This window comes from Boleophthalmus pectinirostris, unplaced genomic scaffold, assembly GCF_026225935.1.
Source record: "Boleophthalmus pectinirostris isolate CB_2022bp ecotype Guang Dong unplaced genomic scaffold, ASM2622593v1 HiC_scaffold_30, whole genome shotgun sequence".
In the NCBI taxonomy this organism is placed as follows: Eukaryota; Metazoa; Chordata; class Actinopteri; order Gobiiformes; family Gobiidae; genus Boleophthalmus; species Boleophthalmus pectinirostris.
In genome coordinates, this window is record NW_026571300.1 from 1 (window position 1) to 12,500 (window position 12,500).

The 12,500-nt window shown below is 42.8% G+C and overlaps 1 protein-coding gene across 1 annotated transcript in view; it reads right to left on the reverse strand.

The window, feature by feature from the left end:
* Nucleotides 1-19: 19 nt before the first annotated feature.
* The window catches only part of LOC110153480 (dachshund homolog 2-like), a gene marked incomplete at its 3' end in the record, with an annotated part of 68,304 nt that continues 55,823 nt past the window's right edge, over nt 20-12,500 (reverse strand). Inside the window, exons 11-13 of the mRNA XM_055161058.1 lie at nt 11,706-11,780; nt 1,291-1,391; nt 20-167 (exon numbers count right to left, since the gene is read on the reverse strand). Coding sequence (XP_055017033.1) covers nt 20-167; nt 1,291-1,391; nt 11,706-11,780 — 324 coding nt within the window. The remainder of the gene's footprint in view (nt 168-1,290; nt 1,392-11,705; nt 11,781-12,500) is intronic.

A 12,500-nucleotide genomic window follows, 5' to 3' on the forward strand; every position in this document is an offset into this window, starting at 1 on the left:
TTAGTTAGTTGGTTGTTACCTCTGCTCTGGAGCTCGGAGGTGAGTTGTCTCTCCAGACTTTCTCTCATTTCTCTTTCTCTGAACAGTTCCATCTTCAGTTCTCGTTTCTCGGCCTGGATCTGTTTGTCCTGAGCTCGAGCGTTTTCCACGGCCACTTTCAACAAACCCTGAACCACAAAGTCCACAAGAGGGTAAAACGGTAAGAAAATACACAAAAAATACACAAAATATTTTTCAAAGTACTGTGTTTCCATTCACACGTTTGAGTAACACTTTATTATTAATCTGTCTAAATCTGTGTATCAGTCGTTCATTCGTTTTTCAAAATAAAACGAAAAATAAGAAAACGAAAAAACAACGATTTTCTTCATTATTTGTCTCCAAAACTAAAATGAAAAAAAAAAAAAAAAAAAAAAAAACAGATAATGATTTGTTTTTTCAGTTTTCGATTTTGTGTTTAAATGAAAAATGTAAAAAAAAAAAAAGGATAACGGACGTTTCCCGTTTACGTGACTTAAATTGCGAAGTCGGACTGAACCAGGACTGATCCAGGTCCGGAACCAGACCAGGACTGAGACCGGGACCAGACCAAGACTGAGACCGAGACCAAGTTGGGACCAGACTGGGACCAGACCGGGACTGAGACTGGGACCAGACCGAGACCAGACCAAGACTGAGACCGGGACCAGACCGAGACTGAGGGACTAGAGACCAGAGACTAGAGACCAGAGTGAGACTGAGACCGAGACCGAGACCAAGCCGGGACCAGACCGGGACCAGACTAAGACTGAGACCAGAGCGGAACCAGGCCGGGACCAGACCGAAGGCTCAGAGCCCACGGCAGCCTGGAGCTCAAAGCTGAGGCTCTGGTCCCGCCCTGGTCCCGCCCTGGTCCCGGTCTCAGTCCTGGTCTGGTCCCGATCTGGTCCCGGTCTAGTCTCGGTCTCAGTCCCACTCTGGTCGTGGTTCAGTCCGTACGCACTGCAAAAATCCCACATCGCCGTCACAAAAGTCACATGAACGGGAAACGGCCGTTATCTGTTTTTTCATTTTGGTTTTGGAGAGAAATAATGAAGAAAATATTTGTTTTTACATTTTCTTATTTTTGGTTTTATTCTGAAAAATGAATGAATGAACGACACACAGATTTGTCTACGTCTCCAACATCTACAGCTTTGTGAGTTAAACGTGTGAATGAAACAAAACACAACTCCAGTGTTTGTGTTTGTGATGAGAACATCAGAAAACAGCGTCACGTTTAATTCATTTATTTGTTTTGTTGTTTTTTACCTGTATGTTCGTGAGTAAAGTTTCCACAGACGAGAGTCCGTCAGCGAAGAGAAACGGAGCAGGAAAACCAGGAGGAAGAGTCTGACCCAGAGACAACTCCTCTGAAAAACACAAAACAAAAATACAACATGAAACAGTAAACTCACAATCACAAAATCAGACTCTAAACCAAAACGAGTTTCAGCAGAGTTTAAGTGTGGTTTTGAGCAGGTTTTTAGCGTGGGTTAAGGGTGGGTTTAAGGGTGGGTTTAAGGGGGTTTAGGGTGGGTTTAAGGGTAAGGGTTTAAGGGTGGGTTTAAGGGTGGGTTAAGGGTGGGTTTAAGGGTGGGTTTAAGGGTGGGTTTAAGGGGGGTTTAAGGGGGGGGGTGGGTTTAAGGGTGGGTTTCTGCGACGTGCGTATCGAGGCTCGCTTCATTTTGGGGGAGGACGTCCAAAGCCTCGGTGCCCGGCTCTGCCACGTGACCGATTCAGGAAGTGGTTCGGATTTTGTTGCGATTTCCATTTTCATCATTTCTAAATAATGATTTTTCATACTGTCAGTACATAGAAACACAGTTCACTGCATCACGACAATAAACAGGTTTGGCATCCTTCTTTATTTTGCTGACAGTTTTATTCACAGGCAAAATGCCACACACTTCAACTGATATTTTTGTGTCCAGTAGATGTCGGCCCAGACCTTTAATCTGGCCCTCAGCTGATTTTCTACTCAAATATTTTAATTATATTTTCTATTAAAATCTTGTTAATTTTGTGTGGTGTTTATCACAGCAGCGTCTCCAGCGTCTCTGTACGTGGCCCCTCCCACCAGAGCAGCACAAATGAAGACTTGTCTCTTTCCAAACGCTCTTAAAGGACGATCGTTTTGACTGTTGACCGTGACACCCTCATCAGAAAAATGTCCAACATGAGAAAAGTGGAGCCGAGTGCAGGATTTTACAACAAAAAATGGACTTATTCCTGTTTACAGACAAGTTCATGTTAAAACTTTGTGTTGAAATTGTATTTTTCTTAAAGTTTCAGGTTGTTCATAATATTATAATATTTTGTAAAAGAAAGAGTTCATCAATTAAAAAAGATTTCTGTAATAGATTTGTGTTTCTCTGCACAAATATTTGAACTTATTGTTATTTTTGGGGTTTATATGACATGAGTTTTCTGATCCGGACACTTTGGATCAAAGTCGGTTGGACACGACCCCGGAAACAAAACGAGTTTGACTCTCCTGGATTAGAGCAAATGAAGCTTCAAGAAGCTTTGTGCTGGACTGAACCAACTGGATGAAAGTTCAATGCTTCATGAAGCTTCATCTGCCCGTCACTAGTTTTTAGCATGAGTCGGTGGTCGGTGTGGTTTAGGTTCTCGGCTCTTGTTTCGGTTCTCGGCTTTGGTTTTGTTTCGGTTTGGTCTCGGCTTTGGTTCGGCTCGGTTTGGTCTCGGGTCTCGGGTCTGGTCTCGGCTCTGGTTTTGGTCTCGGCTCTTGGTCTTCGGCTCTCTGGTCTCGGCTCTCAGGCTCTCGGTTTTGGTCTCGGTTGGTTGGTTCGTTCTCGGCTCTCTGGTCTCGGTCTCTGGTTTCGGTCTCGGCTCTCTGGGTCTCACTCTGGTCTCTGGCTCTGGTCTCTGGTCTGGTCTCTGGTCTGGTCTCGGTCTCTGGTCTCTGGTCTCTGGTCTCTGGTCTCTGGTCTCTGGTCTCGGTCTGGTCTCTCTCGGCTCCTGGTCTCTGGTCTGGTCTGGTCTCTGGTCTCGGTCTCTCTGGTCTCTGGTCTCTGGTCTCGGTCTCTGGTCTCTGGTCTCTGGTCTCTGGTCTCTGGTCTCTGGTCTCTGGTCTCTGGTCTCTGGGTCTCGGGTCTGGTCTCTGGTCTCTGGTCTCTGGTCTTGGTCTGGTCTCTGGTCTGGTCTGGTCTCTGGTCTCTGGTCTGGTCTCTGGTCTTGGGCTCTGGTCTCTGGTCTCTGGTCTCTGGTCTCTGGTCTCGGTCTGGGTCTCTGGTCTCTGGTCTCTGGTCTCGGTCTCTGGTCTCGGTCTCGGTCTCGTCTGGTTCTGGTCTGGTCTCTGGTCTGGTCTCTGGTCTCTGGTCTCTGGTCTCTGGTCTCTGTCTGGTCTCTGGTCTCTGGTCTCTGGTCTCTGGTCTCTGGTCTCTCTCTGGTCTGGGTCTGGTCTCTGGTCTCGGTCGGTCTGGTCTCTGGTCTCTGGTCTCTGGTCTCTGGTCTGGTCTCTCTCGGTCTGGTCTGGTCTCGGTCTCGGCTCTGGTCTCGGTCTCTGGTCTCTGGTCTCTGGTCTCTGGTCTCGGTCTCTGGTCTCTGGTCTCTGGGTCTCTCTGGTCTCTCGGTCTCTGGTCTCTGGTCTCGGTCTCGGTCTCTGGTCTCGGGTCTCGGTCTGGTCTCTGGTCTGGTCTCTGGTCTCGTCTGGTCTCGGGTCTCGGGTCTGGTCTGGTCTCGGTCTTGACTCTGGTCTCTCTGGTCTTGGGTCTCGGGTCTGGTCTGGTCTCGGTCTCTGGTCTCTGGTCTCTGGTCTCTGGTCTGTCTGGTCTTGGTCTCTGGGGTCTGGTCTCTTGGTCTGGTCTCGGTCTTGGGGGCTCTCGGTCTCTCTGGTCTCTGGTCTCTCTGGTCTCTGGTCTCTGGTCTCTGGTCTCTGGTCTCTGGTCTCTGGTCTCTGGTCTCTGGTCTCTGGTCTCTGGTCTCTGGTCTGGTCTCGGCTCTGGTCTCGGCTCTGGTCTCGGTCTTGGGTCTGGTCTCGGTCTCGGCTCTGGTCTCGGTCTTTTGGACTCGGTCGCAGGTGCAGAGGAAACAGTGGATCTTTGAGCTCGACTTCGTTAGTATTAAAGTCTCGATGTGACGACTTAATGAGACGGATTAAAGAGCAGAACGTCTCCTCCTCCTCTTCATCCCTCCATCTCTCTCTTCTTCATCCCTCCATCTCTCTTTTCTTCATCTCTCCATCTCTATCTCGCTCTCCCTCTCTCCTCTTTCCCTCTTCTCCTCTATCTGTTTATCTCTTACTCTCTCTCCTCTCGTTCCCTTTCCTCTCCCTCTATGTTTTTGTCTTTCTTTTTTCCACCTTTCTCTTCTTCCTTTCTCTTCTCCTCTCTCCTCTCTCTGTTCTTTCTCTCTCTCTTTCTTTTTTTCTGTCACTGTCTCCTCCCTCTCTCCTTCTCTCCTCCCTCTCCCTTCTCTCCTTAACCTTCATCCTCTCCTCTTTCTCTCTCCTCTCTCTCTCCCCTCCCTCTTTTCTCTCCTTCTCTCTCTCCCTCCCTCTCTCTCCTCTCTCTTCTTCTCTCCTTTTCTCTCTCTCTTTCTCTCTCCCTCTCTCTCCTTCTCTCTCTCTCCTCTCCTCTCTCTTCTCCCTCTCTCCTCTCTTCCTTCTCTCTCTCTTCTCTTCTCTCTTCTCTCTCTCCTCTCTCTCCTCTCTCTCTCTCTTCTTTCTCTCTCCTCTCTCTCTCTCTCTTTCCTCTCTCTCTCTCTCTCCTTCTCTCTCTCCTCTCTCTCCTCTCTTTCCTCTCTCTCTCTCCTCTCTCTCTCTCTCCTCTCTTTCCTTCTCTCTCTCTCTCCTCTCTTTCCTTCTCTCTCTCTCCTCTCTCTCTCTCTCTCTCTCTCTCTCTCTCTCTTCTCTCTCTCTCTCTCTCCTCTCTCTCTCTTTCTCTCTCTCTCTCTCTCTCTTCTCTCTCTCTCTCTCTCTCTCTCTCTCTCTCTCTTCTCTCTCTCTCTCTTCTCCTCTCTCTCTCTCCTCTCTCTCTCTCTTCTCTCTCTCTCTCTCTCTCTCTCTCTCTCTCCTTCTCTTCTCTCTCTCTCTCCTCTCTCTCCTCTCTCTCTCTCTCTCTCTCTCTCTCTCTCTCTTCTCTCTCTCTCCTTCTCTCTCTTTCCTCTCTCTCCTTCTCTCTCTCCTCTTTCCTTCTCTTCTCCCTCTCCTCGTCTCTCCTTAGCTTAATCCTCTCCTCTCTCTCTCTGTCTCTTTCATCCCTCTCTCCATTCTCCTGTTTTTCTCTCCTTTCTCTCTCTCCTCTCTCTCTCTCTCCTTCTCTCCTTCTTTTCCTTCTCTGTTTATTTCTGGGTTAAATCTGGTGTGAAATTACCACTGATTAAGACTCTCTGGAGCACATGTCTCTTCCTCCTCCTCCTCTTCTTCCTCTTTTTCTTCCTTAAATCATTAAATCTTTCTATCTCCACGGAAACCAAACCAGACCGAGTTCCAGGTCAGATCTGTGGAGAGGCGACTCCGCTCACACAGCGGTTTATTTATTTGTTGGTTTCAACTCGTGTCAGAGACGTCAAACAGAAAACAAAAGGAGAAAAAAAAAGTATTTAGGTGTTTTTTTTTTTTTTTTGTTTTTTTTTTGCAGTAGTTCATCTTTGTGTGTTTTTTTCAATTATCTCATTATTGATTTCTTGAAATGATTCATTATTAATTATTAGGGCCGGGCGTGTTAACACGTTAATTTTGCGTTAACTACGCCGACAATTATTTTAATGCCATTAACGCAGATTTATTTATTTTTATTTTTTTATCATAAATGTCTGTTGCTCACTCGCTTTTATTTTGAAAATGTCCACCACGAGCTTTTCTTTAAGTTTGACGTTCTTTAAATTTTACACTTTTTTTTTTTTTTTTTTTTTTTGCAACGTGTCCAAGCCTCCGCGGGCTCCGAGCTCCGGTTCTTTTTTTTTCCGGTTCTTTCTCTGTCTTCTTCTTCTTCCCGACGTCCCTGAGGCGTCCAAATCGAAGTGTCCAGTGTGGTTTTCGTCGCTATTACAGGATATTCACAAAGGCCTGGAAAACGTCGTGATACGATCCCGCCCATAACTCAGTGAAATCTGATTGGCTCTGACAACTGTCAATCTCAAACTCTTCCCCACATTGACTCGAGTTGCTCGGGTCTTCGTTCCAGCCGCTGAACGTCCTGCAGGTGTTGGTTTAGTTCAGCGCTGCAGGAGGAGTCACCGATTTACCCAGTGATTGGTCCATTCCAGGCAGAGCAATGACGTATCCATAGAAACAAGCAGGTGATGGACCCTCAGCTGTAAAGTTACAGAGACTAAAGACTGACCCGTCTCTTTACACATGGACACAAAAGCGTGAGCACAGTTGTGTGTGTGTGTGTGTGTGTGTGTTCTGCTTATTCTGTTTTGTGGATGCAAAACAACTTTCTCCAGCTAAACTCTGACAAGACTGAAGTCATAGTGTTTGGTCCACAGAAACAAAGGGACAGTGTCAGCATCACCTCCAGTCTCTCTCTCTAAAACCTTCAAATCAGGCAAGAAATCTAGGGTAATAATGGACTCAGACTTGAACTTTAACAGCCACATCAAGTCAATAACATCTGCAGCCTTTTACCATCTAAAAAACAGAGCAAAAATCAAAGGTTTACTGTCTAAATCAGACTTGGAGAAACTTATCCATGCGTTTGTCTCCAGTAGGTTAGATACTGTAATGTTCTGCTCACTGGTCTCTCCAAACGAGCTGTGCTGCAGAACATCCAGAACATCCAGAACATCCACAACATCCAGAACATCCAACATCCAGAACATCACAACATCTAGAACATCTAGAACATCTAGAACATCCAGAACATTCAGAACATCCAGAACATCCAGAACATCCAGAACATCCAGAACATCCAGAACATCCAGAACATCCAGAACATCCAGAACATCCAGAACATCCAGAACATCCAGAACATCCACAACATCCAGAAACATCCAGAACATCCACAAACATCCAGAACATCCAGAACATCCAGAACATCCAGAACATCCAGAACATCCAGAACATCCAAGAACATCCAGAACATCCAGAACATCCAAGAACATCCAGAACATCCAGAACATCCAGAACATCCAGAACGCTGCAGCTCGGGTCCTGACTCGAACTAGGAAGTACGAGCACATAAGTCCTGGTCTCAGGTCTCTGCACTGGCTCCTGTGGCTCAGAGACTTTAAAGCAGCTCTGTTTGTACAAGTGTCTCCATGTCCGAGCACCAAAGTCCATCTGTGACATGTTAGTGTCATATGAACATCTCACACTCTGAGGAGCTCAGGGACCAACTCCTGCTGGTGCCCAGAGTCACGACTAAACAAGGGGAGTCAGAGTTTCAGGTTCATGCAGCTAAAACCTGGAACAGTCTGAACATGTGAGACAGACTCTTCTGTGACGCTGTTTAAATCCAGACTCAAAACATTTCTGTTTAACTGTGCAAATAACTGAAAGGTTTTTCATTCCGCACTCTTCTCTCCAATTTATGTCTCTCTTTTTTAATTTTAATCTTCATGATTATTTATGTTTTGATTTGTTTTTATTATGATTTTAATGTATTTCTTATTCTGTAAAAGCACTTTGAATTACTTTGTGTACGAATTGTGCTGTACAAATAAACTTGTCTTGCCTTATTCTGTGGATCATCGGAGTTTTACATGTGTGCGCTCGTGTTCATGTGACGTATGGAGCCGGTCGGAGCCGTAACGAGCTCGGCGTCGGCTCTTATTCCCCCCGGCGCTCTGCACACGGCTCACTTTCACTTTCACGTTCACCCATCACTCCTCGACCCACTTTAAACCCTCCAGCGCTCGTTTATTTAAACAAACCGCCGTTTCACCGACGCCGCGAAAAGCAAACGCACGAGTCCAGGTGACCTCACTCCGTAACGGACGCGGGGATTAAAGACGCACCACGGAACTTTTCTAACACAGAGCCCGTCGGGTGCCTGTTTCCATGGAGATGTCAGTGCTTCACCTGCAGTGTTCCAAAGTATGACATTAAACTGATCAGTCGCCATAGAGACGAGAGTTAAGTGTTTACATGGACTTTTTCATTTTTAATCAAAATGAAGTTATTTTTGTTCAGAATTAAAAGTCTCGTGTAAAAGTGAAAAATGTCTTTAATGATTATTTAGAATTAAACTTAATTTCAAAGTAAGTTACAACTCACCCTTATGTAACAGATAATACTCCCTACAACTGTACAACAAGATAATACTCCCTACAACTGTACAACAGATAATACTCCTACAACTGTACAACAAGATAATACTCCCTACAACTGTACAACAAGATAATACTCCCTACAACTGTACAACAGATAATACTCCCTACAACTGTACAACAAGATAATACTCCCTACAACTGTACAACAAGATAATACTCCCTACAACTGTACAACAAGATAATACTCCCTACAACTGTACAACAACAGATAATACTCCCTACAACTGTACAACAAAAGATAATACTCCCTACAACTGTACAACAAGATAATACTCCCTACAACTGTACAACAAGATAATACTCCCTACAACTGTACAACAGATAATACTCCCTAAACTGTACAACAAAGATAATACTCCCTCCAACTGTACAACAACAGATAATACTCCTACAACTGTACAACACAAGATAATACTCCCTACAACTGTACAACAACAGATAATACTCCCTACAACTGTACAACAAATAATACTCCTACAACTGTACAACACATAATACTCCCTACAACTGTACAACAAGATAATACTCCCTACAACTGTACAACAAGATAATACTCCCTACAACTGTACAACAAAAGATAATACTCCCTACAACTGTACAACAACAGATAATACTCCCTACAACTGTAAAATGTAAAGATAATACTCCCTACAACTGTACAACAACACATAATACTCCCTACAACTGTACAACAAGATAATACTCCCTACAACTGTACAACAACAGATAATACTCCCTACAACTGTACAACAACTACAACAGATAATACTCCCTACAACTGTTTAAAACAACAGATAATACTCCCTACAACTGTACAACAACACATAATACTCCCTACAACTGTACATCAAAAGATAATACTCCCTACTGTATACTACTCCTACAACTGTACAACAACACATAATACTCCCTACAACTGTACAACAATAATACTCCTCAACTGTACAACACATAATACCCCCTACAACTGTAAAATGTGACAGATAATACTCCCTACAACTGTAAAATGTGACAGATAATACTCCCTACAACTGTACAACAGATAATACTCCCTACAAGTGTACATCAGATAATACTCCCTACAACTGTATTATATGTATATTTCAATAACATGAAAAATAAATAAATAAGAAAACACAGATTCGATTTTTTTGTGTGCTTTTTACAATTTTTTTGTTGTCAAAATAGGGAGTATTATCTGTTACATAAGCCTGAGTTGTTGTACAGTTGTAGGGAGTATTATGTAACAGACGTAATGTAACAGATAATACTCCCTACAACTGTAGAACAACTCACATGAAAAAAATGCTCTCTATTTTGACAATAAATAAATAAATAAATAAAAAATAAATAAAAGTAAAAAAGCAGGGGGAAAAAATCCAGTTAGTTTTTTTTTTTTTTTTTTCCATGTTATAGAAAAAAATAAAATAAAATATAGCTACAACAAATTTAAGGTTTATCAGTTTATATTTTGTAGGAGTTGAAGATTTTTTTTTCTTTTTTTTAGTTTCAAAATGTGAAAGTAAAAAAAATAAAAAAATCCTCCACACACCCTCTAACAGCAGCTGTGTGTGTTTGCCGTGTGTGTGTGTTTGCCGTGTGTGTTTGCCTGTGTGTGTGTGTTTGCCGTGTGTGTGTTTGCCGTGTGTGTGTTTGCCGTGTGTGCGTCTGCAGTTGTGCGTGCGGCGCGGTGTATTCCTGCGGGGACTTTTTTGCGTTATTGATCGCAGCGGGGCAGGTCCGGGATGGTGCTGACGCGAGCAGACGACACGTTCGCAGATGGAGCATTGTTATGGACGAGAGATTGAAAACAACACACACACACACACGGGCGGGCGGGCGGGCGGCTCACACGCTCAGGCTTTTAGCGGCTGACCTGGCTCACCCCTTTTAGCCCCTCGCCGCGCCCCCGCCCCCCCACTCGCCGCCGCCGCTTTACTTATGCCCCCCGCTGATTGATGCGCTCCAAGACGGACGATCGATATTCGAACTTCCGCCGGTTTTTTGTTTTGAGAAGCTTTTTGTGCGTCTCCGGATCGTTTGTTATCTGTCACGGGGGGGAAAGTGTCAGCGGCGCGAGCGTGTGTCCGCTTACAGGAATCATACGAAAATATGTGTGTGTTTGTGTGTGTGTGTGTGTGTGTGTGTATATATGTGTGTGTGTGTGTGTGTAAAGTCTGTTCAGGACCTTTAATAACCCGTAATGAGTTAAAGCCGTGGAATTTTCTGAGTCGTTTGTTTGGTTTGTTGTACAGTTGTAGGGAGTATTATCTGTGACATAAGGGTGAGTAATACAGTTGTAGGGAGTATTATATGCTGGACTCATGTATATTGTGTGTATTCTGTGTGTTACCTCTGTATAGGCTGCTGTACAGTTGTAGGGAGTATTATCTGTCACATGAGGCTGAGTTGCTGTACAGTTGTAGGGAGTATTATATGTCGGAGTCATGTATATTGCGGGTATTGTGTTATCTCTATATATGTTGTTGTACAGTTGTAGGGAGTATTATATGGTGTAGTCGCGTGTATTTTGTGGTGTCTCTGTATAAGTTGTTGTAGGGAGTATTATCTGTTGTTGTACAGTTGTAGGGAGCATTATCAATTGTAGTCGTGTGTATTGTGTGTGTTCTCTAGGTATACGTTGTTGTACAGTTGTAGGGAGTATTATCTGTTTTTACAGTTGTAGGGAGTATTATCTGTCACATGTTGTACAGTTGTAGGGAGTTATTATCTGTTGTTATACAGTTGTAGGGAGTATTATCTGTTGTATACAGTTGTAGGAGTATTATCTGTTGTTTATACAGTTGTAGGGAGTATTATCTGTTGTTATACAGTTGTAGGGAGTATTATCTGTTGTTATACAGTTGTAGGGAGTATTATCAGTTGTAGTTGTATACATTACGTGTATTGTGCGTGTTCTCTCTGTATACGTTGTTGTACAGTTGTAGGGAGTATTATATGTTGTAGTCATCTATATTGTGTGTATTCTGTCTGTTATCTCTGTATAAGTTGTTGTAGGGAGTATTATCTGTCACATTTTACAGTTGTAGGGAGTATTATCTGTTGTTGTACAGTTGTAGGAGAGAAAAAAAAAAGATGTAATTCCTGTTCCGTTGTGTTCGTCAAATCAACAGTTACGAGTTTTTGGTTATTGGTTTTAGTTTTTGGTTAACAGTTATGATTTTTTTGTTTTTGTTTTTATGATTATTATTATTTTTATGAATATGTAACATCAAATACACGAGACACAAGTTTGGCAAAAACAAAAATAGAAAATGTTCTAAAAACCACTGACAGGGTGAAGTAGAGAAGAACGTCTTCTGGTCAGCGTGAAAAGAACCTTTTTCAAGAGCCGCGATGTCGGGGAAACGTCACTTCGGGTTAATGTTTTTCTGTGTCAAAATGTGTGTAAATGTGTGTGTAAATGTGTGAAAGGGTCAAACCTTTGTCCTTGGTGATTTTCTTGATGGGGACAGTGGGGTTGGGCAGAGGGACGTCTGTGTCCGTGGAGCCCAAACCTGAGAAAAGAAAAGAAAAACACAAATAAAACAGCTGAGAGTAAAAACAAAAAGGCCATGAAAAAACAAACTATGAACTGATGAGTTAAAGAGGGGCTATTTTACTTCTATAACATGAAAAATAAAATAAATAAACTCAAATTGGATTTTTTTTTTTTTTTTTTTTTTTTGCTTTTTAAAATTTGTTTTATTGTTTTATTATATATAATTATTTTGATTAAATTTACTGTCACTTCAACTGACATAGACTTTTTATTACTAAATAAATTTTGCATTACAGTAATTTAACAATATACTCATTAAAAACACCTTCAAAGGCAATCTTCTGTTTTTGTACAGTTGTAGGGAGTATTATCTGAAGGGAGTATTATATGAGACATAAGGGCGAGTTGTTGTACAGTGGTAGGGAGTATTATTTATTGTTCAACATTTGTAGGGAGTATTATCTGTGACATAAAGGTGAGTGGTTGTACAGTTGTAGGGAGTATTATCTGTTGTTGTGAAACTGTAGGGAGTATTATCTGTTACATAAAAATTAGTTATTGTACAGTTGTAGGGAGTATTATATGTTGTTTTACAATTGTAGGGAGTATTATCTATTGTTGTCCAGTTGTAGGGAATATTATATGTTGTTTTACAATTGTAGGGAGTATTATCTATTGTTGTACAGTTGTAGGGAGTATTATATATTGTTGTACAGTTGTAGGGAGTATTATCTAT